This window comes from Muscardinus avellanarius, assembly GCF_963383645.1.
Source record: "Muscardinus avellanarius genome assembly, chromosome: 4".
Classification (NCBI taxonomy): domain Eukaryota; kingdom Metazoa; phylum Chordata; class Mammalia; order Rodentia; family Gliridae; genus Muscardinus; species Muscardinus avellanarius.
In genome coordinates, this window is record NC_137789.1 from 95,600,110 (window position 1) to 95,626,521 (window position 26,412).

The 26,412-nt window shown below is 51.5% G+C and overlaps 1 protein-coding gene across 1 annotated transcript in view; it reads right to left on the bottom strand.

Moving 5' to 3' along the window:
- Positions 1 to 20,667, bottom strand: part of ZCCHC24 (zinc finger CCHC-type containing 24) — a gene marked incomplete at both ends in the record, with an annotated part of 67,085 nt that extends 46,418 nt beyond the window's left edge. The window contains 2 exons of the mRNA XM_080694786.1: positions 8,026 to 8,226; positions 20,422 to 20,667. Coding sequence (XP_080550912.1) covers positions 8,026 to 8,226; positions 20,422 to 20,667 — 447 coding nt within the window. The remainder of the gene's footprint in view (positions 1 to 8,025; positions 8,227 to 20,421) is intronic.
- Positions 20,668 to 26,412: the final 5,745 nt, after the last annotated feature.

Consider the following 26,412-nt stretch of genomic DNA (forward strand, 5'->3'; position numbering starts at 1 on the left):
ATGGTTACCAACTCATGGTGCCCAGAAATCACATTCCCTTTATTTACACCCTCGGGTCCAACTTTCTCTCTAAGGCCTCCGGTGAAGCTTGGGGAGGGGCTGGTCCCTTAGAGTAAACCGCAGCAGTAGCCCAGGTCACCCAGAATGACCATCACCGCTTCTGTCTCTTACTTCCCCTAGGAGAGGGGATGGCTTCATCTAGCACAGGCCTGGCACCCCAAAGACACTCATGTGTGTCCCCTACTGCAAACACAAACCACACAGGCAGTGCATTTATTGCTGCTCAGGTCTTGCCCCATTCCTGTGCAGAGGCCAATATGGCAGGATACCAAGGTGACGCTGCAGGCAGCCAGCCAGCAGATGCCAATTCTGCCCCCAACTGCTTCCTCCAGAGCTGGCAGTCCCAACTCAGCCCTGATCTCCCCAACTTCCCCAGGACAGCAGACACCTGGAGGCTACACGTATGGTGGAGTTCCTGGGCACACAGCCTTAATCAGACCAGGTATAGTTTCTGTCCACATGGTGGTCCTCGACCCTCTTTATGTCCAGTGGACCATTTTTCATAAAGAACCCCAACTCTCTGAGAATAATAGTAAGGTCCAATGCACACGATCATGGAGACAGGAGGCAATTGAAAAGCATGGCCCTGGATCAGCAGGACCTGAGTTCCGATTCTAGCTTGTGTCCTGAGGCAAGTCACCTACCAGGCCTGGGTTTTATAAAATGGCGCTTGAGTCGCTATAGCACCTACCTAAGAGAGCTGTCGAGAGAATAAAATGAGCTACTGCAGAGGGGATGATACGCCCAACGGTGAGCTCAATGCTCAGGGCTTGTCACCATTGTTAATAAGACTATTACCCTTGGGCAGGTGGCGGGGAGATCAAGTGGGGACCACAGGGCAGGTTTTCAGCAACCAGCTGGCAGACATTCTTGGCTCCTGCACCTTCTTGGGCCAGAGATGACATAGCTGGAGATGATACTTGGCCAGGTCCAGCTCATGCCATGAGTTGGGACTTTCCTTCAGCAACACTTTGAACTGGTCTCTAGCACTGTCCACCTCTGTTTTTGGGTCTCCTTGTCTTCCTGCATTGCCAAGCTCCCTGGCACTGGGCTAGGACATTAGAGAGGCCCCCATTCATCAGTTGAGTAGAGCTCTGGTCACCTCTATGCTATTCTTAAGATGGGAAGCAAATCAACTCACAGGCTACCAGCCCTGCCAGGCCCTCTGCCAGGCCCTCTGCCAGGTGCTCTGGGCTCACCATGGGAGTCTGCTGCCTCCCTCAGAGACCTGGGGCCCCGGGGCAGACCAGGACCAGGACTTGACCCCAGTCAGACTATGGAGAATATTCATATTCATATATTCTCTCTCTCTCTCTCTCTCTCTCTCTCTCTCTCTCTCTCTCTCTCTCCCTTTCTCACTCTCTCTCTTTCTCTACCCTTACCTAGGGGCATTCTACTTCCAAGCTATACCCCAGCCCTTTAATTTTTTTTTTTAATTTTGAAATAAGGTCTCACTAAGTTGCTGAGAAAGGCTTTGAACCTGCAATCCTCCTGTCCCTCAGCCTCTGAAGTTCAGGGATTATGGGCATGTGTTGCCGTGTTTGGCTGAAGATTCTAAAAACACTTAGATCATTTAAAAATTATTCCATAGGAAAGAAGATGAAAGACAAAAAGAATAACTGAAGAAATAATGGTGAAAGACTGCCCATATCTGGGTAAAAAAACCCAAAAAACTTTAGCCAACACATCCAAGCAGCACTACAGACTCCAATTAAGATAAACAGAGATGTCCACAAACAGAGCATATTATGATGATGGAAAGCCCAAACAAGGAGAGAATATAGCTACATAGGAGTAACATTTTTATATATTATTCTGGTAAGTTAAGACATTTAGGTAATCCCTATAGTGACCAATGAGAAAATAACTAAAAAAATCATGAAACAATACTTAAGAAAATTAAAGTGTTATATTAGCACATTAATGAAAAGGAAAGCAATAGGAAAGGAACAGACACAAAAAGATGAGAAATTCAGAAAATAAAAAGTAAAATGGCAGGTGTAAATTCAATTATACTAATAATAGCATTAAATGTGAATGTACTAAAGAGTCTAATCAAAAGGCAAAGATTTTTAGATTGTGAAACAGAATCCCTTTAAAATTAAAAGCTCCAAATTGTTTTAGCTCCCAAATTTCTTTGTGCTGAGAATAAAAACTTCCTGGCCCAGGTGGGCCCCAAGGAAGTAGAAACTATCTGGCATAGCTGGCCACGGTGGTGCACACCTGTAATTCCAGTACTTGGGAAGCTGAGACAGGAGGATCACAGTTCAAGCAATATAGTGAGACTCTCAGCAACCTAGTGAGACTCTGTTTTAAAAAAATAAAAATAAAATAAAATAGGGCTGGGAGTATAGCTCAGAGGTAGAATGCACCTGGGTTCAATTACCAGGACCAGTACTGGGGGAAAAAAGAAAGAAAAGGTAAGAAATCAAAAAGAGAAATTGTCTGACATACACTCTGGCTATCACAGCTTAGTTCAATCTATGTATGTATATTTCCTGAATTTTATTTCTATAAATTGTATCCACTTCTCAGGAATAGTGGGAAAATAAGCTGCTTCTCTCTAGTTTGATAAAATTGCATGAAATGTATTTCTCCTCTTCACATGGTTTGCTTATCTATTATGTAGGTATTATGTAGGCAGGCAAGTGACCCCGGCCAGCTGGGATCCAGGCAGGTTACCTGTCTTGGCTACCAGAAACAGGTGAACAACAAAATCCAAGATCCATCAATATGCTGTCCCCAGAAGACACACTTTAAATTCAAACACATGAACAGATCAGATTTAAAAGTATAGGTAAAGTTAAAACATGTAAACAGCAACTGTTAGAAAGCTGGTATAGAGCCGGGCGTGGTGGCGCACGCTTGTAATCCCCGCGCTTGGGAGGCAGAGACAGGAGGATCGCGCAGGTTCGAAGCCAGCCGCGCTGGTGTAAGAGACCCTGTTTCAAAAATATAAAATATGTCTGGGAGTGTAGCCCGGAGGTAGAAGGGCTTCCAGGAACCCCAGTACCACCAAAAAAAGAAAAAGAAAAAGAAAAAGAAAAAGAAAGAAAGCTGAATATATAACTATCAAAAAAAAATTTTTTTTTTTTTTTTTTGGTGGTACTGGGGTTCCTGGAAGCCCTTCTACTTCCGGGCTACACTCCCAGACCTATTTTTACATTTTTATTTGGAAACAGGGTCTCCTAAGCCAGCACGCACGGCTGGCTTCGAACCTGCGTGATCCTCCTATCTCTGCCTCCCAAGTGCAGGGACTACAAGCGTGCGCCACCACGCCCGGCTCAAACTTTAAAACAAAAATGTTACTAAAAATAAAAAAGTACATTTTGTAATGATAAAAGAATCAATATCTCAGGAAGCCATAATAATTATAAACATAGGTGCAGCTAATAACGGAGCACAAAAATACATAAAGCAAAAACTGAATGCACTGAAGAGAGATACTTCAAAAATAATAGACTTCAATATTCCCACCTAAAATAAAGGATAGAACTAGGCAGAATGTCAACAAGGCAACAGGAGGCATAAAGAGCACTTTTTTTTTTTTTTTGCGGGTCTAGGGATGGAACCCAGGGGCATTTGACCTCTGAGCTACCCCCCTGTCCTATTTTTTTTATTCTTTATTTTGAAACTGGGTCTCACTGAGTTGCAGAGGGCCTCACTAAGTAGCTGAGGCTTGTCCGCTAACCGCGATCCTCCAGGTCTCAGCCTCCCGAATGCTGGGATTACAAGCGTGCGCCACCACGCCCGGCTCATAAAGAGCACTTTAAATGACCCAGTCTTAACAGACAACTATAGAACACTCCACCCAACAGCAAAGCACATTCTTCTCAAGCACAAATAAAACAGTCTCTAGTAGAGTCCATGTGCTAAACTCTGAAGCAAACTATAATAAATTTAGAAGAGATGTAATAATGCAAAGTATGTTCTCCAACTACAATGGAACAAAGTTAGAAACATTTAAAAAATACTTTAAGAACTCACAAATATGTTGATATTAAATAACATACTCCTACATAACCAGTGGGTCAAAGACGAAATCACAAGACAAATAAGAAAATACTCTGTGATAAATGAAAATAAAGACACAACAAACTAAAACTCATGGGCTGCAGCTTAAGGTGAAGTTCCTAGCTATAAACATCTACATTAAAAAAGGAAGCCAAGCCGGGCATGGTGGCACACGCTTGTAATCCCCGCACTTGGGAGGCTGAGACAGGAGGATCTCACAGGTTCAAAGCCAGCCTCAGCTACGTAGTGAGGGTCTCAGCAACTTAGTGAGACCTTGTTTCCAAACAAAATATAAAATAGATCTGGGAGTACAGCCTGGAGGTAGAAAACCTCTAGGTTTCACCCCAGTACCACCAAAATAATAATAATAATAATAATAATAATAATAATAATTAATAATAAATAAAATAAGGCCAGGCGTGGTGGTGCACGCTTGTAATCCCCATGCTTGGGAGGCAGAGACAGGAGGATTGTATAGATTCGAAGCCAGCCTCACTGGCTTAAGAGACCTGGTTTCCAAATAAAATATAAAAAAATAGGTCTGGAAGTGTAGCCCAGAGGTAGAAGGGTTCCATCCCCAGTACCACCAAAAATAAATAAATAAATAAGATAAAGTAAAATAAAATTGAGAAAAATCATAGTTGTTAGGGGTTTGGAGGACAGCTATTGTTTAATGGGTTCAGAGTTTCAATTTTACAAGATAAAAAAGTTCTGTAGATGGATGATAGTGATGGTTGCATAACAATGTGAATGTATTTAATGCCACTTAACTGTACCCTTAAAAAGGTTAAGATAGTAATTTTATGTTATGTATATTTTATCATAACTTTAAAAATAGATTAGAGTAAAAATAGTAAAACAGAATGAGAAAGAGAATCAACTAAATAAAAAATTGGCTCCTTGAAAAGTTCAACAAAATTGGCAAGCTTTTAGTTAGATCGGTCTGAGGAAAGAGAGAAGAATCAAATTACAAGAGTAAAAAATGAAAGAAGGGGACATTATTACTGACCTTATAGGAATAAAAAGGATTATAAGAGAATACAATGAACAATTGTATGCCAACAAATTAGATAAATTAGATAAAACAAATTCCTAAAAACACACAAACTACAGCAACTGAGCTGGAAGAAACAATCAGAATAGATCTAGAACGAGTAAAGAGCTGGAATCTCCCATCAAAACTCTTCCCACAATGGAAATCTCTGCCTCAAATGGCTTCCGGGGTGAATTCTAGCACATCTCAAGAAGGATTCACAAGAATTCTGTACAATCTCTTCCAGACAACAAGACATGATGGAGCACTTTCCAAATTGTGGAAACTGACACATGCTTTAGAAAGGCTGAACCCCGCGAACAAGCTCAGGAAAGAAGCCAGTCTCACAGCTCTCATATCATTCTACGATTTCCTTTACACAAAATGTCCAGAACAGAGAGAATGTGGACGAGGGCTGCCATGGCCCCAAGCTCAGGAGGCCATGCCTAGAGAGCGTGAGGTTGTCCTGTGAGTTCCTAAAAGATGTTCTATAACTGATTGTGATAAAGGCTGCACAACTCTATGAATATATTAATCATCATCGAATTGTACATCCTAAATGGGTAAATTATATGCTGAGTGAATTATGTCTCATTATAGCTGTTATCAAAAAAGCATCCTACATTTACTTATTATATATGTGGAACTGTTGTATAATCATAAAACACAGGTTATCCTTCTACGGTGTATAAACCCCTTGTCAACTTATTCTTTCATGAACAGTTGTGCTGAGCACTTGCAGGTACCTCGGGCTGGCATGGGGGCCCGACATCGAGGGGTGTAGGGATGAATCCTGCCCAGCCCCAGCCCCAACTCCCGTAGCTTGTGGTCAGGTGAGAAGCGGCCAACAGCCAATTGAAATCCAGCCTGCCAAAGCACCTGGTGGGTGCACTCTTCATGAAAGATAATGCTAGCCAACATTTCTTAAACACTTGCTGTGTGCCAGGCATTGTGCAAAGCACTTTCCTTGCATTATTGCACCACAGCTCTAAACACTCTGGTGTGTTAGTCAGTAGTCTCATTTGACAGATGATGGAAGGGAGGCTGCGAACCTCTGTCCTTTCACCGCTTGTGAAGGGGAGAGGAGATCCACTGGCCTGCAGGCATCCCGCACAGAATCAGATTTGGGATGCAGCCAAAAGGCCTCAACTAGCTTAAGGAAGACAGCGAGGCTCCACAGGTGAAGGGGGTCTCGGCCTGGAGTGGCATGGGTGCTCAGGGAGGCAGAGCGTGCTTATTTGCAAGATCAGAGTTCTTAGATCTGCCCCCTTCTCAGCGTTGCATCTCTTGGAGACTCAGTTTGTCCAATTGTAAAATGAAATCACCACTCCTACTTGGGTCAGGGAATTAAGAGAGAATTATCCAGTACTAGCACTATGTTGGAAAATGAAGGACCCACTGCTCAGCTTTTAGAGACCTCCAGCCTGCCCAGGTTAAATCCCTGCTCCTCCACTGACCAGCTCAGTGCTCATCCTGTGGAGCTCTCTGCTCCGTAGAGGCATCTGTTCCACCTTGTAGAATGGGGTTAACGTGGCTGTTAGTGGGGCAGGAAACACCTTCAGAGCGTGTTTAGCATGCGGCCAATGGTACCAGCCTGTCTGCCCACTTTGCATGGGCGGGTGGAGGGAGGGTTCTGAGTCCTGGTGAACGGCTGAGCTGGGGAGGGCAGGAGGGGCTGCTGAGTGGCTTGAACACAGCAAACCTTGAGAACTCTCCTTGCTGCCCTTTTGCAAGGTGTCCCACAGATGGGCTGGGGCCTCAGTATCTGCTCAGGGGCCTCACTGCTTACTGGACACGGGCCTTGGGGATGGCCACCCACTATGTAGGGCCTTGGTTATAGGACGCACACGTCACCTGCGAATCCCACCAAAATGCAGGTCTGTGTGGCCCGGGATTCTGCATTCCTAGCGAGCTCCCAGAAAGCACTGACAGCTATTCCTAAAGGTCACTCTATGCCCTAACGCCAGGCATGGATTTCCGAGACAAGCTAAAGTCTGTGAGGAGCAATGAGAACATCCCGGCCCTCCACCTTCTGTGGCCCTGGACCCAGCCCTGTCTCCCCCCAATGCTCCCAGCTTCCAACATCTGGAGGGGAACACTCCATGCATCCTCAGAGTTTCCAGGATTCCATTTCCATTACATACATAAAATAAAACTAGTATCACATTATAAAAAATTGGAAAATATGAAAATATAATCGGGAGAAAGTCACTGATAATCTCACACTGTATTTAAGAAGACAGCTGGCTGGTTTCTCTCCCCAGGATCCCAGGGCATGTCTTTTGGGGAGTTCAGGGTCCTTCGTGACTGGGATTGGCCCTGACAGTGCCAATTCATCAGGGCTAAGCATAGTGGGGGCACGTCTGAACACCCTCCATCTCCTGGCTCCCTGCCTACCCAGGAGAGATGCCCAGTCCCTCAGCACCCAAGGCCTTGGCTCAGACCTACCCTGGGGTACGTGGCGGGGACTGCTCCCTTTCCCTCTTCTTTATAGGCCAGGGAAGCAGAGCTGGGGTTGAGGGAGGGGGTGCACATCTGGATTCCTGGCTCAGAGCCTGCATTCCTTCCTGGTGAGTGTAAGCAGATGGGACCTCCAGAGAGCTGTGGGGAGGCTGCCGGCCCCTCCTGCCCCCCTGTGATAGAACCCCCTTCAGGAACCCATGGAAAACTGCAGGCCCAAACCTCATCTGAAGGCCCAGTTTGGGTCCAGAATCCTCCATTCAGATTTCTGTCCAAATGATATGGGCCCAAGCTGAGCCTCTGTCTCATCCATATTGGCAGCCTTGCCCAGCAAAAGCAGAGGGGACAAAACGGTAGAGGCCAGGAGTGTGGAACCGCTCTCCAGAAGGGAGGTGTTCTGGAGAGAGCATTGAACCTCCCACAGACCCATGCCATCCTGGTCCACAGGGGCTGCTTACCTGGGGGCAGTCCTTGATGTAGTGGCCTTTGTTAAAGCACAGGTGGCACAGGTAGTTGGGCGGGGGCCGCTTGCTGGGCTTGCGGGCCTCGGAGGTGAGAGTCAGGTCAGAGAAGTGCTCGGTGAGGGTGCTCAGGCCGTCTGCGATGTTGTTGAGGGAGCCGTAGGGTGACGCACTCTTGTATACGCTGCTGCTCAGTGCCTGGGGGGACGGAGGCATACATTGGCAGTGGCAGCTTTGGGAGAGAGTACACACACACACACACACACACACACACACACGCACGCACGCACGCGCGCGCACACCCTGAGCCTTCAGCTGCTTTGAGGGCTCTGGCTTCCGAGCCTGAGTTCAAATCCTAACTCTAGAATACAACCACTCTGGGCCTCCATGGTTCTGTCTATAAAATGGGAATGATGACAGTTATTTTCTAGGGCTTCTTCTTTTTTTATTTTTTATATTGGGGATTGATCCTATAGGTATTCTACCTCTGAGCTGTATCTTCCAGCCTTTTTTAGTTTTTGTTTTGAAATCGTCTCAATAGGTTGCCATGAATCTCACTAAGTTGCTAAGGCTGGCCTTGAACCTGCAATCCTTCTGTGTCGGTGTCCCAAGCACTGAGATGACAGACGTGTACCAGCACATCAGACTTCCTGGGGCTAACATGAGTTCACAAATATAAACACTTTATTTGATGCCAGGCACTTAGGAACTGCTCAATACACTGTGGTGATGATAACGACTATTACTATTACTCTAATAATTTTGTGTATGTGTGTGGTACTGGGTATTGAATATACTTCTGAGCTATACCCCCACCCCTATTTTATCTTTTATTTTGAAGTAGGGTCTCACTAAGTTGCTGAGGGTTTTGCTAAGTTGTCGAAGCTGGCCTGGAACCTGTGATCATCCTGTCTCAGCCTCCCAAATTCTAGTATTACAGGCATGCACCACCACACCCAGATGACTAGTATTATTACCATTAGTTCTTTTTACACATTGTCACCAGGTAAGAAGGCAGAGTAGATAGCAACCTGTCAGATTTGGGTCTTTGCCATTAACTAATGGAGAGACTTTGGACAAGTCACTGCTGATTCAGTTTCCCCATCCTAAAGAGGCCTGCTCACTTATAATCTAGTTTCCATTTTACAGAAGAAAAGACTGAAGTTCAGCCCTCCATCCAGTCTCCTGTGGCCTGAGGCCTGTGATCTGTGCCTGGGAGCCCAGCTGGGCCTAGGCCACCTCTTTGGGAGTCGAAGGAGGGAGGTGGCCCACCTCTCCCACTTTACCATGACAGGAACCAGACACCCTTGAGCTTCAAAGCAGATGCAGCCAGGCCCCCTCCCGGTGTATACAGACTCTATTTATAGGAGTCACGGGCTCCGGGCGGGTGGCCTGGCACACTGGAATTCAGCAGAGATGGGGCCTACAGTAAGGCCAGCAAGGGATGCCCTGGTCCCCTTTCCTCAAGCAAGGCCACAGCTGGAAAGAGGGCTTCCCTGGGAAGGCCAGAGACAAACCTGGGCATCCCTAGCTCCTACAGGTGCCTGAAAACTGCAGAAGTATGCTGTGGTCCAGGGGCAGGGTCTCCCGGGGATGCAAAGTTCTGTTCTCAGAAGTCCTCAGGCTGATGGGGAGGCAGGGCTCCTGGAGAAGGCCTGGGCTCCCTTATGAAGATGGGGCAAATAGAGGCTGAGTGGGGACAGGCCTTTCTATGTCTCCTCAGTGTTGGAAGGAGAAGGAGAAAAGCTGAGAACTATGCCATGGCCGGGACCATGTCCTCCTCTGGCCTCAACCAGGACAGCTCCCGCCCCCAAATGTATCTCCTTAACATTTCCATCTTTTGGGATCTGCCGTCCACTCCTAGAAGCAAAACCCTTTTTGTCTGGGTGCCATTACCGATCTTGGGAGCTCAAGACACTCTGCTATGTAACACCGGGCCAGCCCTTTCCCTCTCTGAACCTCTGTTCCCTCTTATGAACCTTTGGACCAGAGCCTGGGATGTGGAAGGAAAGACACAAACACCAGGAGCAGCCCAGGCTAGGGATAGAGAACTCCCTGGTTCTTGATACCCCATGCTATTCAGCCACGCCTAGCTCACTACAAAAGCCAGTACAGTGGAGGGTGACACCCCGGCCCACATGCAGTCTGCGTGACTCTCCTGATCTCAGGTGAGCCCATGACAGAGAGGTCAGCACCAGAGCCTGCCAGCCCTGGAGCAGCCCACAGGGACTCCCTTTCGGGGCCAGAAGAAGGTGGTAACAGGCATCAGATTAGATGATTGAGGTGGCAGGCTGAGCATTCATTGCTCCAATGCTAGAAACTTACAGCTGGTCCCCACCACCACCCTGTGAGTCACTGTCTCCATTTTACAGATTAAATGAGTGTGTCCAAACTTGTATGGAATGACCTGAGAAACTTGTAACAATAACAAGTTCTCTGGGCCCCACCAAAGCAGCAACTTGGGACCCAGGACCTAGAATGGGCATATTTCAGTGCATACTAAAATACACATTGCAAAAGCTACCATTTAGCCGGGTGTGGTGGTGCACTCTTGTATTCCCAGTACTTGGGAGGCTGACACAGAAGGATCGCAGGTTCAAAGCCAGCCTGAGCAACTTAGCAAGGCCCTCTGCACATAGTGAAGACCTTGTTTCCAAATAAGAAATAAAATTGGGTTGAAGATATAACTTGGAGGTAGAATGTCTCTGGGTTCAATCCCCCCCCCCAAAAAAAAGGCTACCATCTTAACAATTTTAAAGTGTGCACTTCAGTGGCATTAAGTGCACTCATACCATTGTACAACTATCTCCAGAACTTAACCATCTTCCTAAACCCATGTACAGCTCTGTACCCATGAGGCCTCACCTCCCCTCCACTCCCCCAGCCTGAAGCTGCATTTCTCAGGCTCCCCATGCAGCCCAAGTCCACCCCTTTGGAGCCCTGGACCTTCCACACATCAGGCCTCTTTCTTCCCTGGAAGGCTCTCCCCAGGCCAGGCCCCCTGACACCCCAAGTTCCCAAAAGGACGCACAGCAGCACCCCAGCTTCAGAGCAAAGTTTATCTAAACAACACACCGAGTCCAAATGGTGTGCTCACCTCATGGCTGGAAACACAGCCTCACAAATGACACTCCTCTTACTGGCCCCCCTTTTCCTTTCTCCTTTTTTTCTTGGATAAGCCTTAAGCAAGTCCACAAGAATCAGGACTGTTTTGACAGCCGATTGTCAAGAGGAAGGGGAAGTTCGGTGGATGCCCTGAAGTACACTAATCAGACCCTGAAAACAAAATCCTCTCCCCATCTTGTGGCCATGCTCCCCTACCCACCGCTGCCCCTCGACCGTGGAGCAGGCTGTCTCTCCTGGCCACCCAAGGCCCCACTCACCCTGTCGCTGGGTGGTGTTTGTGTCCCTGCCCATAGCCAGGAAGTAAAGCCTCCCCCTGCCCAACTCATGTCCTCTGGCCTGTCCCCAGGTGGCACTGCTGCTCTATTCAAGACAAACACCACCTTACAGGTGACAGGATAGAGAGGTCAGCTGGCCTGACCTCCTTCCCATCTTATAGATGGAGAAACTGAGGCCTGGCGAGGGACATCATCTCAGCTGGACTAAGAGCTAGGAGTCCTGCGTGCCCAGCCAGCAAGGGCGGGCAGGACGACCAGCTGTTTCCTCTCCAAAGCCCTGTTGAGCACGGGCCATGGAGGTGAAAGGCGAGTCCCCACTGTTTCCACGGCCACGGGGACTGCACAGAGCAGAGGTCAAGGCCCAGCCTCCTGCACGTCCATCTGCAAAACATGAAATGGAGCACCAGGGAGGAGGGCTACTCAGCCATCCGTGAAGTCCTGCTGTTTTCAGGTACAGAGCCCAGGTCCTGAGAGACACCCCAGAAGGTCCCCATCCTTCCACCTGTGACTGGAGGGTGAGGTGGATGGGGCAGGGCCTCTATCAGTTGGCCCCTGGCTCTTCTACAGCCACATGGCCCTCCTGGCAACTCTGCACAAACTGCCTTTCCCCAGAATGCCCTTCTCTATGTCCATCCAAAACCCCCTTGGGACCTGGCTTCAGACCCAGCTCTGGCTGAAGCATCATGGCCTAGAACCTACCCCTGCTGCTCATTACACCTGTAACATCCTGACTGCTGAGAGTCCACTGTGGGAAGGAGCCTGGAAGTCCCTCAGGACACAAGTGATACCACCTTAAAGGATTCAGGCTGGAGTCTCAGGCTTCCCATAGACCTATGGAGCCAGCCCCACTTGGTGGTGGGCAAAAGCTTCCGGGCCATGGCCAGCCTTAGAGAAGGGGCCACACCTCCTTCCTCCCTATGTCAGTGACCCCACAGCTAGAAGAAAACCTGGGATCCTTGTGATGCCTCTGGGAGACTGAGCACCATACTCCTGTCCATTGCTGGAACTTTTCCAAGGTTCTCACTTAACCAGTGGGAAAATTAGATGGTATGAACTGCAGTGGTTCTAACTGAATGGGGAGTCTGCAACTGACTAGACCCTTTCCCTTTTCTGTTTCCCTTTGCCGGGTGAGGATGCCATTTAGATGAGCATTATTGGCCTCATTTTATAGAGCCTGAGACTGAGGGTCAGAGAGGCTGAGTAATTTGCCTAAGGCAATACAGCCAGTATGTGTTGGCCTGTTATATTTCAGTCCCACACATCCTCCAAGGCTTGGCTTTGTCTACAGGAAGGGGAGCCAGAGGAAAATGCCAGGTGTGACATCACATGCTAAGCCCCTCAGCCCTAGCAAGACAAGGCACCAGTTTTTCTGGGCTGTGTGAGGTCTGAGTCCCAGGAATGGTGGTCTTGCTGTGGAATACAGAGTGTGGGGGCAGAGATTTTCAGGGCTGACTCAGTCCTCCCCAGGGCAAGCCTGCAGGCTGGGCTTTTCCCCAGGGCAGACAGAGGGCGCTGTGGAGAGGGAAGGACCGACAGGAGTTAGCACAGGTGGGCAGAGCTTCTGGGAGCAGAAGAGATTTGCCCAGCAATGGGGGGAGAGACAGGGCAGGGCAGGGGCAAGTGCTAAGGCCTGCCCCCAGCCCTGAGGAGGGCCTGCAGGAATGACTCCCGATTCCTCCCCAGCTCTGTGGGAGCTCCTGTTGTCAGCTGGACAACTGCTTTCTTATTCTCAGAGGCCACCCCAGTACCAGCTCACCACGGCACCCCTGGATACACACACATAACCACACTCCTCTGTTTGGGACAAAACACCACCACTCACCTCACAAATGTCTCCAACCCCTCCCCCGGGGATCTGTGCTTCTGTCCCTGGGGCCTGTCTGGAGTCAAACACATGCAGGCAAACACACTAAGGAAGTGGGCTGGGGGCGAGGAGAGGAGGAAACAAGCCAGGCCCACAGGGTAGTGAAGCCACGCCTGATCGAGGGCTTCCCCAAACTCAGCCCCCACTCTGCCCCAGTGTCAAAGCTCATAAACTGACCCGTGGGTCAGGAAGGTGCAGGCTTGGCCATGACTGGGGCGGCGGCCCTTCACCAGGACCCCAAGGCCACCACTGCCTCCTGGAGCCTGTTCCCCCAGCATGTGTAAACACGCTTCCCATACAGCCAGTATGCGATAGAAGGCTGAGCTAATCAACACAACCAAGCTCTTTCATAAATGAGGAGGGGACAGGGAATGGGGAGCAGACAGTGGCGGCAGGGCAGGGAGGTCCTCTCCCCTGCCTCAGCTCCCCCAGCCCCAACCAGGTCGCCACTCACCGGACAGGTTCTCCCGTACAGCGCTGCGCCCTCTGCCCAGCTGCCCACAGGCTCCAGGGACCTAGAGCCTCTCATTTTTATTTATGTTTGTCAAGGGAAAGCAGAGAGCATGAATCTGGGAGTCCAGGACTAGAAGAACCCTGCTAGCTTGCCAGTCCGGGGCACTACTAAGGCCTGGAGCCTCTGTAGCATGGGGACTGCATCTGGGATCCACTGTCACATAAATGCGTCCATGAGCCCCCCACCCCAGAAATTATACGCAAACATCTGTGTGTGTATGTATATGTATCTGTGTGTGTGTGCGCACATGCGCACACATGTTGGTGCTCTGGTCACACAACAGGGACTTCAGCTATCTTCTCATTCTCAAAGAGGGTCCATAACCAAACAAGGTAAGGCCCATCAGTGCACCTGAGCCTCTGCCAAGAGATCTCTAGGGACAATCCCTGTCTCCCATGTCTTTCCCATTTCAGTTAATCAAGGAATCAGTAAACAGTTCTTCCTTGAGATAAAACAGGAGGCAAATAGACTAAGGAGAGTATTCACATAGTCCTAAATCTGGAGATGGGAGAAGGAAGAGGTTGCAAGTCGTCTACCCATCCATTCATTTAGTGACCATTAAATGAACACCTAGCATGTCCCAGGCAGTAACTGAGCATAAGACGCCAGGACTGCTAAGTGGAAAAGGACACAATTCCTGATCTCAGAGTGCTGGCACCTAAGCAATGGAGATGGACAGGTGTGGTACACAGTGCACAGCTAGACCAGCTCTGAAGACATGCTGTGCCAGAAGCATCTACGCAGTGCACCATCTTCCTTAGTTTCCTGCCTTGGTTTCCCCATTAGAACAACTGAGTTGCTGCACACAGGCTGCCATCTGGAGCAAAAGCATCAGAAGTGCTCAGAGTCTGCCTCCTCTGCTTCTCTGAAACCAGGCCTGCCAAAGCCGGAGCACAGGAGGAGACCCAGCACCTGCCAACTGTGCCTACCACCCCTCCAGAGGGTCAAGATTGGGGACAAAGTGTCAGAGGCCCTGCTGCTTGACAAGAGGCCCCGACTGCTTCCTTCTCTGCTTGGGGCACAGAGAAGGAACCGGGTGAGTGCTAAGCTGGGGACCAGCTGCAGGAGGGCCACAGAGACAATGTCCAGCCGGAACCCAGAAGGGTGTAGACCTAGCTCTGCACTGGCTGCAGGGTGACTTGCCAGGTCTCTGCTTTGCTTTCTGTACAATGGGAGCTATGAGGAAAGAGATGCCAAGATTAAGCAGCACCCAGAGTCCGGGACTGCGATTCCCCAGGCTCTGATCTTGGTGCTAATAGCACCTGGCTCTTGGCCTTCACTCATTACCAATGCAGCCTGTTTCTTCCCTTCCACCTACTCAGAAGGCCCATGAGGTGTGGTCCCCCTACTGAGCATGTCTGCCTATGCCTGGTGGACTGAACTTGATGGAGGGAGGGTCAGGCTGCCTCAGCCAACTGCCTCTTAAGTGACAGCCTCCTGGCCTGAGTCACTACTCAGCTTCCCAGGGAAGGTGAGGACATCTTCTCAGCTCCTGGGCTAGAGTGGCCCTTCCTCCCAAACCCTAACTCTACCCACTGCCAGTCCAACACAGACTACAGGCTGCTGGGAACCAATGTCATCCCTGAAAGCCCTGCTCAGCTCCCGTCGGGCAAACTCCGACCTTCAGGCAGAAGTGTGGCCTTCATCTCACCTCCACCTGTTGCAGGCACAGGTGACTTTGCCAAACTATCAGGACACTAAGGTTAAGACCTTTTAAAGCAGGATACTTTAAGCCAGGCATGGTGGCGCATGCTTGTAATCCCAGTACTTGGCAGGCTGAGACAAGAGGATCATGCAGGTTTGAAGCCAGCCTCAGCCACTTAATGAGGCTCTTAGTAACTTAGACCCTGTTTCCAAATAAAAAAATATAAAAAAGGTTGGGGCTGTAGCCTGGAGGTAGAAGACTCCTGGGTTCCATCCCCAGTACCAAGAAAGAAAAAAGAAAGAAAGAAGAAAAGAAAGAAAGCAAGCAAGCAAGCAAGCAAGCAAGCAGGATACTTTAGTCACTCCTCTAAGGGTTCCAAAAGCCACGTCTACATGTGAGGGCTGAAGACCCCCAGAAGCAGTGGTCTGTTAAGGCTCATGACATCTTGCTGACATTCCCAATCAACAGATGGGTCACGCAGGCAAAGAGGAGGGGTCTGCCATGCTGGAAAAGAGCATGCCAGGACTGGGGAGGGCACCGGAGTCTACAGCTCCACGAGGCGTTTCCTAAAGTTTAGGGCTATGTGACAGGGTCGAGGCCTGGCTCAGTGGAACATCTCTGGGCCTGGAGATGTCTGGAAGGACAGCAGTTAGGACTGGGCAAAGATGGTCTCTGCTCAAATAGGTAGGGGAATGCTGGGCTGAAGAATGGTAAGATTTTTGTGCTGCAGTACTTCCCAGAGCCTTTACTGTGCTGGCGGGCATTGTACCAGTCCAAGAAAGGACAGCATGCTGTGCTTTCCAAAAGTATTTGACCCCAAAGCCCTTCCCCCAACACCCACAAAGTAGGGGTTTACTTGACAGTATGGTCATGCCTTCCAGTTTCTTCTGTCTCTGGGGAAAGGGTAGGGGGAGAATGGCTGCCTTGCAAATCCAGCCTAAATAGAGACAAACAGCCACGCTGCCCCAGGTGTGTGCGCACGTGCCCGAGGGGGGAGATTCGAGCCCTACCCAGGACAGGCTGAGCAGCCTCTAAGGGGCCCAAGAGGTAATGCTTAGCTCTGCTTTTCCAGAAGTGGACTCCCACAGCCCCTGCACTGCTGTGAATTTAAATTCCAAACAGAACTTGGCAAGAAGGACCCCCGTGCAGCCCAACCTCCACTCCCTCTAAGAACTGCCTTCCTTGGGCACCTGGAGCGAGAGAGGAGGGGCCCAGCCAAGGGCCTTAGCAGCCTTTCTCCAAATAGAGTTGCTGCCACATATCAGGTTTCTGAAATTGGGGTTCACAGGGCCTGGATTTTGGACCCAGAGGCCTTTTAAGAAATTGCAGAAGGTGCCCCTGCCCCTACCTCCTAGCACTCACCCGTACACTTGCATATGGACTCTGCCATCCCCCTCTCTGCTTCCAGGGCCAGAGTGCCACCCGGAACCCTTGGCTCATCTTCAACTTCCAGGACCAAGGTTCCAGGGGCACAAAGGCCTTCTGTGCCCCCATGTCCTCACCTCCCCCCAATGCCAGCTGCACTCATGGTGTTTTGCTATTGTGGTGGGAGCAGCCTGGGGTGGTGTGGGAGGGGGTGGGTTCTTGGCACAGGGGCTGGCGCAGACGGGCTCTGGTCAGCGGTCAGCATGCAAGTCACATCCGCAGGCACTGCCACCGGGCCGCCAGCCTCACACAGAGCAACGACGCTCCCGGGCCCCAGGTCCCCTCCAGCCCACAGAGGACTCGCTGTGTCTCTGACCGGCTCCTTGGTGGAGCTGGGGTGTGTGTGCTTCTTCTTGCCCTAAAAGCCAGTTGCTATTTTGAAGCCATATTAGGTCACTAGCTAAGCCCTAGACACAGGAAAGGCCTGTCCCAAGAGCACAGCTGGGCTCTGAGAGGGTTTAAGAGGCAAGGTGGGTGGAGGGTGAAGACAGGGGAGTGTGGGGCCAAGAGAGCCTTCCGGAAGCCAGCAGGCACAGCCTCCAACCTGCAAGAAGCCCCTGGCCCAGGAGCATGAGAGGCCTGTCTCCCCTGAGACAGTGGTCCGCAGCACAGCCTCTCCTCATACAGGTCTCCAATCTCAGACCTACCACCTGGAGAACTAAATTTAACACATGGGGAAACTGAGGCCCAGAGAGACAGGAAGCTCCCTCAAGTTAGCTCACGAAAGGATGTCCCACTATCACTCTAGACTACCTTTACCCACTCCTAAATGGGAAACAGGCACGCAGCAGCAAAGGGGCAGGAGGGGGCTCTCAAGAAGGCCAGAAGTTTCCAAGAAGAGGAACAACATCCTGCTTGCACAGGGGACTCCTGATGACCCCGAACTCTAAGGACCTCTTAGCAGAAAAGGAACAAGATCACTATAAGGTGGGAGCAGAGGGGGGCTAGTAGGGGCTGATTAGGGCCCCACTTGACTTGTAGGTCATGCTCACTCTGCCTGGATAAGATACCCCCCTGGGCGTGCACCATCCAGGCACCCGTCTCAGCACCCACTGAGCCACTCCATGACAGCACCCACCCACCCATCACAGCACTCATCCAAACATCACAGCTCCCTCCCAACCACCACAGCACCCATCCAACCACTACAGAACCCAACCACCCATCACAGCACCCATCCCACCACTACAGAACCCATCCAAACACCATATCACAAACCCATCAACCATCCATCACAGCACTCACCCAACCATCACAGTTCTCTCCCAATTATCATAGCATCCATCCAAACACCACATCACAAACCCATCAACCACCCCCATCACAGCACCCACTCAACCAACCCATCACAGCTCCCTTCCAACCACCATAGCACTCATCCAACCACCACAGAACCCATCCAACCACCCATCACAGCACCCATCCAGCCACCACAGAACCCATCCAAATACCACAGCACTCATTCAACCACCACAGCACCCATCAAACCACCCATCACAGCACCCATCCAACCACCGCAGAACCCATCCAACCACTGCAGAACCTATCCAACCATCATGCACAGCTCCCTCCCAACTATCATAGCACCCATCCAAACACCACATCACAAACCCATCCAACCACCCCATCCCATCCAGCCATCACAGCACCTATCATAGCACCCATCCGACCACTCTCCATCACAGCACAACCCAACCACCCCATCACAGCACCATCCAACCATCACAGCACTCACACAACCACCCCATCATAGCATCTACCCAACTACTACACCACAGCACCCATCCAACCATCACAAAATCCACCTAAACACCTCACCATAGCACCCATTCAATCATTCAAACATCAGAGCACCCATCCAATCACTCAACTACCGCAGTACTCATCCAGCCCCCACCATCACAGCACCCCATCCAACCACATGCCATTCACACACACATCTACTTATCTGTAGCCACCCTTAGCTGTGCCTGTGAAACCCCAGGGGCCCACACAGAGCTCAACAAATGTTAGGTAAGAGAACAAACAACTGACAGTGTCTCTTGTGGAAGCAATGCTGGCCTTCCTTGGCACCCTCATCCCAGTAGCGGGGCAGCACCACGGTGCCTGTGCCCAGTGCCAGCTGCCTGTGCCCCTGGAAAGACTCAGACCTGAAGAAACACTCCAAAGTCACTGGCTCACCTGAAGCCAGTTCCCTGAAGAGGCAGTAAAGTCTTTTACAAGAAAGATCCCAGCCAAGAGCGATTCCTCATGCCGAGAGGGTGCTTTACAGTTTACAAAGAGCTTTGGCATACAAGTGCTTTCGGCTTGCACAGCAGGGTACCCTTCCAGACTCATCTCTCCACTCTGCCTAGTCTCCCCACACTGGTCCTGCTCACACAGGTCAGCAGGGCAGCTCTGGAGGCATCGGCCTTAGGGCAGCCTTTTATAAATCCATCAATCACCCAGTAAATAATAGCAGAGTTGAACATGCCCAGGAGGCCAGAAAGGGAGGCCCTCAGCCTCTCCCACCTGCCCAGCACTGCCTTGCAAACTAAGTCTAGAAGAGTGAACGTGACCCTCACGAGTACTCTTACACCTTTGCAGAGAGGCCACAGGACACTAAGTGAAAGCCACAGACTGTAGTTCTCCAGTGAGGTTGGAGAAAGCGAGGGTGTAGTGTGGGACAGGAGTAGGTCCAGCCAGAGAGCGGAGTGCAATCTGGGAGCCTCTGCAGAAGAACCCTCAAAAGACACTAAGAGTCATGGTGAGCTGTGTGTTTATGTAGCTGGGGAAGAGGCGCTACCCAGTAGACTTTGTAACTGAATCCAGCAAACAGGCCCTTTGCAACACAGGCGGCCCAGGTTTCTGGAGAAGGCACTGGGCAGCTGGAACTGCCCCCCCATCTACCCCCCCTCCTCCCCGCAGCTCTAAGGATTTCCCTTTCATTTCCTTCCAGGCTGCGAGGGCAGGGGACAGCGCAGTCTGCGGGGTCAAGCCCTCAAAAACCACTTCCTATGTGGCTGGGAGAGGGCGAGCAGCTGGAGGACAGATCTGGGGGTCCCCATGCGGGAACGGCAGGGAAAGTCCTCTGGGTGAGTTATTCCTCTCCAGATTTTAGGCCCTTCCAGGGGAGCATGGAGCAGAATCTGCACTTTCGTCCCAGCTGAGGTCACCCTGAGGGGATAAGGTTGGGCGAGAGAAAGACACTTGGAAGGGGTCCCCGCCCTGGCCGGCCGCACCCCGGCTGTCTGGAGAAAATCCGGAGACACCCCCGCCCGGGCTCGCTTGGAGCAGGGCTCCCTCGGCTAGGAGAGGGAGAGGCAGAGGGAGAGGGAGGGCCCTGCCCCGGCCTGAGCTGCTCCGGGACGGGATCTGCCGGGAGGTGACGCGCTCCCGCCGCCCCAGGGACTTTGGGCGGCAAGTTTGGCCAAGCTGCACGAAGCCAAGCCAATCCCGGCCGGGCAACGCGGAGCCGGCCCGTGCCAGGCCAGGAAGAGCGGGCAGATAGGAAACGGCCCGGCGGGCGCAGCAGGACGAGGGCGGGAGCGCGCGGGGCACCCACCTCTCCGCGCTGCAGCTGGAAGAAGCTGTTGAGATAGCTGGAGTGCAGGGGCGATCCCAGCTGCTCCGGGCGGCCCTTCCCGAAGGCCAGCTCCGGGGGCGCGGCGCCAGCCGGCGGCTCTGGCCGGAAGGCATCGAAGGCGCTGGTCTGGTGCGTGTCCTGCAGCGACAGGTAGACCCAGTTGAGCAGCTGGGCCGGCTGGTACACCGAGGCGGCGCTGGTGTCGATGGCCGACAGCAGGCTCATTTTGCCGCGGCCGTGCCGGCCCCTCCCCGGCCGCCCGCTCGCGCCCCCCTCCCAGCGGAGGGGCGGGCACCGGGGAGCCTGTGCCCACTCGCCAGCCGCCCAAGCCCCGCGGCCACCGCCCGGCGCCCTGCGCTCCGCGCTGCCCGCCGCCGCCGCCGCCTCCCCGACTGCCGCGGGCGCGCGGGCGAGGAAGGAGGCAGCGAAAGTTGGGCAGGAAACTTTTGGCTCCGCCCTCCCGCCGCCCCGCCCGCCTGCGATCCGCTATCTGCCTCGGCGCTGACCCCCGGCGCCGCTCCCAGGGCGGGGTCCACGGAGGCCCCGCCCGCCCCGTCCTCGCCCGCTATTGGCTGTCTCACTGAATATGGGATAGCGGGGTGGGGCGAGAGGGGAGCGGGGCGGGTCCCCGCGACCCCCGCCCGGCCTACGAGGTCTCCTCCCGCTCTGCCGGCCGATCGCGTCTACCCGGCTCTTTCCAAGCCCTTTACAGTTATTTTTCACCCGCTTCTCGTTCTCTGTCCTGTGTCTCTCCTGGTTGTGGGCCTGGTTGCGTCTCTCTCTCTCTCTCTCTCTCTCTCTCTCTCTCTCTCTCTCTCTCTCTCTCTCTCACACACACACACACACACACACACACACACACACACACTTCTTCCCTCCTCTCGCTATCTCCGTGGGACCCTCCCCTCCCACTTAATTCCTTCCATCTGCAGAATCGCTTCGCCGGCCGGCTGCGCCAAGGGGGGCCCGGGTTCCTGCCCCAGGAAGGACTCCCCGCCTCTTTCCTCGCCTTCCCTCCTCCCCCTCTCCCTTCTCATATTTCTACGGTGGGCCCGCCTCGCTTCTCGCCCCTCTTCCACCCGGCCGGATCCTCAGCCTGCCCCGGTGCCTTGGCCAGTCGCCAGGACCCCAGACCCAGAACAAGGTCTGGCTGGCGGGGGCCCGCGAAGCCCCGGGGCCGTCGCCCGCTCAGGCTCTGGGTTTCTGAGCGCAAAGCCAGCGCGGGGGACCTAGAGTGGAGGCGCAGACTCACGAGCCCATGCAGGGGAACCGACCGCCTGGCTGAACCGAGTCACCTCTCCCGCCTCCGCTCCCGCTCTGCCTGGCGTTCACGCGCCAGCTGGGCCACCTTCCAGCTGAGTGACCTCTGAAGTAGAGCCTAAGATCTGCAAGCAAGCCTTGTCTCCTCTGTAAAATGGGAGTGGTCATCTTGATAACTCTGGGGGTGCTGGCAAGGTTTCCAGTTCAGGTTTGATAAGCAGAAGATATTCCACACAGGCCTGTCCTCCACCCGGCTCCCCTACGCACATCTGTGGATGCTTGGACCTCCTAGAATGACCTTCGGTGGTGACCATGTTGTCCTGTCTCCCCAACCGAAGTTCCCTTTGATTTCATATATGCATGTTTTGAAAGAGTTTATCAATTTGCAATTAGTAATACAAATGACAACACATACAATCACAACTCAATAGTACCTATACAGTACATTTTATATTTTTTTTAAACAGCATTAAAACAGTTTGTTTAAAGGAAAGGTACTTGGCTGATGGGGAGCGACATGACAGCCATTCCACTCAAAGATATTTGATGTCCCCTCTGGAATTCTGTTCCTGCTTTTGAGCTTCCAAAAGGTGGGAGTAGGATTTGGAATCACCATCTAGACTTTCCCTAGATTTGCTAAAGAAAACTTTTTTTCAGAGGGCTGCTATTTTCTAATTGTCCAAGTAGAGCGTTGGGAGCCCAGAGAAGACCCCAAGGTTCCCAGCCCCATCCTAGAGCTTTCTGTCTCTGCATTCCCATCTTATAGGGAAAAAAGTAGCCCTGTTACATTTAAAACCAATTTTTTTCTATTGTAGATTGTAAATCTAATTTTCTTTAGGGGTCAAGTTGGTAGCCACAGGCAATAAATAGATAGTGATAGAACACAAGAGCCTCGTGCCTACTTAGAGAGATGCCTTCTCTGTCTCCAGAGCGATTTGGTGCCATGAGGGTGCTTGGCACACCCAGTGACCCCACTGGTGACCTTTGCCTCTTTCTCTCCTCCATCCCCCCATGGTTTCTACACAGAGCCTGGTGTGTATAGAGAATTGTGATTGGGAAATGCTAGCTGGATTGATGATTGGAGAGATGGATGGATTAATGGCTGGCTGGCTGGATTCTGCCCCCTTGAACTCTTCTCCTTCCCATGCTCACAACACAGCTCAACGTGAGAGAGAGAAAGAGGGAGAGGGAGAGGGAGAGAGAGAGAGAGAGAGAGAGAGAGAGAGAGAGAGAGGCACCTCTGTACCAGCAGATGATCAATACATGTGAAAAAGTCACAGGTAGTGTGCCTTAGGAATAGCTCCAGAAGTCACCGACAACACATGTCCTGTGGGATGGGTGTGAGTGACCAGATGGGCATCAGAGGACAAAGACTGGGCCAGGCCCAAACTCTGTGCCTCTCTATTCTATCATGGACATACTAAGAAGCCCTGCATAGAAAATGTCAAAGGTCACCAGGCATGGTGGCACACGCTTGTATTCCCCGTGCTTGGGAGGCAGAGACAGGAGGATCGCGCAGGTTCGAAACCAGATGCGCGCGTTGGCTTAGGAGACCCTGTTTCCAAATAAAAATGTAAAAATAGGTCTGGGAGTGTAGCCCAGAGGTAGAAGGGCTTCCAGGAACCCCAGTACCACAAAAAAAAAAAAAGAAAGAAAATGTCAAAGGTCATAGCCCAAGCACTCATTTTACAAAGAAGTCACCCTGACCCAGGAAAGAAACTTGCAAGAGTCACCTAGTAAGCCAGAGAGCTAAGTTACCTTCTCCTAAGCACATTCCAGCTCTTCCTGCGTAGGTTCCAGTCTGGCAGACTCCCAGTGTGGAGGCCCTGGCCCTGTGTGTGAGGTGGGAGGGAGCCTCCGAGCTGAGGCTCCAGCTCCTGCCCCCTTTCTCATCTGGTGACTCCATCTACTCCACAGTCTCCATATTGGGGTCATGGAGACAGAATCTGGAGAACCTGTTCAAGCAACCTGGGGCAGGACTCTGGTTTTCCCAGTAACAACTGAGAATGTCTGTCACCTCCCTACCCACCTCTCCAGTGACCAAGAAGGTCAGGGAAGGATGCAAACAGGATGGTATTTCACCAGCCATGAGCAAGCAGTCATGGGGCAGTGAGAAATGGTGTTGATCACTTCAGGAACACTGCTATTCAGTCTATCTGCAGAGACGAGGGAAGAGGGAGCAGAGAAGTGTCTGCCTCTGAAGTCGCTCAGGCCAAGGGTCTAATTGATATTTGGTGGCATTTCAGACCAACCACTTGGAGCTCAGAAAAGCAGGAGAAACTTGAGAAAGAAGAGGAAGCAGGGGCCTTTGTAAGGGAATCAGCCTTCCATTTGGGCCTCTGAGGCAGAGGTAAGTAAGCCAGGAAGAAGATGAGGCTTCACTCTGAAAAGCATCTCTTGGTGAAAAGCACCTCTTGGTGATCTCCCCTGCAGGGGAGTCCCTAGCCTTCTTGAGCCTGCCTTCACTCCCTGCCTCAAGAATAAACAGCAGAGCACAAGCCAGCGGGGCTGCCATTCCTGCTCCTCTGGGCCCTTGCTGGGGCATTGGGTGTCTTTGGGCTGTGTGTTGACACAGAAGGTGTCAGCTTACAGCAGAGAGGGCAAAATGGCAAATACTCTCCTTACCAGGGCCGCTGTCCCCTCCCCCACCGAGGACAGGCATCAGGGAACTCAGATCTCCTGCCCAGACCTACTTTAGCTTCCTCCTCAATGCCAACATGTCCACTAACAAGCTGCAGTTGACCCCCCAGGTGAAAATTGTTTGCCATCTCAGTCTTCTGACCATCCAGGGCGCTCTCTAATCTACTTGGTGACCCTGTGCAGAATTAGACAAGAGGATGCACAACCCTCAGGGGGCTGAAATCTTGATCATAGAGCCTCTTTGTGGTGTACATGCACATGCACACTTGCACTCACATGAAAGCTACCTCACCCCATGTATGCAGCCCCCATCTTCTGGGGCATGCAACTTGGAGAATACTAGCTGGGTTTTTGTCTCCAATAACTCCAGAGGTCCTGCAGAACACAGATGGTAAAGCCATTGGAAAGCCCCACTACTCCAGGGCCCTCTGACAGGCTCCTGCGCAGCCTTTAAGACAGAGGGATAGATCCTGGAGCCTTGAACTCAACCTCAGTCAGACACTGCATGCATGTGAATTGTGAAAAGTGTGTGGGTCCTTGAGACTGTGTCTTTCCTAGCTGTCTCCTGACTGGGATGTTTCCTCATGAATGAGATCTCCCCATTGTTGCTTGAACACCAGGATGTCAGAGAAGGGATGCTCTGAGGCCCCTCTGAGAGCACCTGAGAGACATAGCCTGGATATCAGGGGCCTAGATTATGTGTAGTCTGGGCAAGCCTGCAGATCCCCTGGACCTCTGACTCCTGGAAGTCACAGGAAGAGACCTGGTAAGCTCCCTGATCCCAACAAGCTATTTTCAGAAAAGCAGTGTAGCCTGGAAGGGCCCTCCCTCCATTGGAACCAGGGGTGAAAGTTACTTTCTCCCCTTCTTCCAATTTCACATCCACTTTTCTAAGAAAAGAAAAGAAAAAAAGCATGCCATATACAGTTTACTAACAGCCTTTAGCTAGCCTTGACTTTGAGCGCCCCCCCCCATGCCTGTCTCCAGGTGTCCCTGGTCACTTGTTGCAGGGATTAAAATGTGAACCTGTCCTCCTGGGGAGGCCAACACAGGGGGGATTGTTTTAGAATGTCTGTTTAGAGATTAAGGTACTCAGCTTTGCCAGGCAGGGTGGTGCATGCCTATAATCCCAGTACTTGGGAGGCTGAGACAAGAGGATCACAGGTTCAAGACCCTCCTTGTTCTCCCTGCAGTCTCCTCTCACCCTTCAAGACCCCACTAAAAAAAAAAAAAAAAAAAATGTAATCTTTCCTGATTGCACTCCATGCCCACCCTCACACACACCCATTAGGTTCCCTCCCTCCTCTCCTTGACTCGGGTGCATGTGGAATTACAGCATTCATGAAAGGGCCAGTCTTTCCTTCCCCACACTGCTCTCTGCCCAGCACCACTGCTGGACCAAGAGTTCCTCTAGGAGTGCTAATCTCCTCTGCCTAACCCAGTGCTGGGCCAAATCGAGTCTGTGTTTACTTAAGGAACCAATGGATAAACTCAAAGCCTTTGTGGTTTATAGACTTAACAGACAGATGACTTTAAGATCTGTTCTAGAATACTCAGAGACTTAGAGGAGTGTAGAAACCCAAGAGGCGCTCTAGCAGGGACAGTCAATATGACTGAGTATCATGTCCTTGGCTTCAGGTTGAATGTGCCCCCAAAGTCCATGTGTTGGAAATCTAATCCTCAATAGACCCTGTCAGGAGATAGGACCTTTACACGGCAGGTGACTAGGGAGAGGCGAGCTCAGTGGTAGACAGCCTGGTGTGCACACGCTCTGGGTTCATCCCCAGCACCACAAAACCCAAGCACATAAACAGACAAAACATCATTAGGTCTTTAGGGCCTCAGGAGCGGATTGCTGGCATTATAGAGGGAGTGGGCTTGTTATAAAAGCCAGCTTGGAGCCTGGCTCTCTTGTGCTCTTGCCTTCGCCCTCCACCCTCCGCTGCTCTCCGCAGTGAGCCCAATCTGTGCTTTTCCATAATAGCAGCCCAAAACAGATCAAGCCAACCTCTCTTGTCCAGCCTGAGCCACACCACCTTCCCCCACTCTCTGCTCAGCCACCTGCAAGGC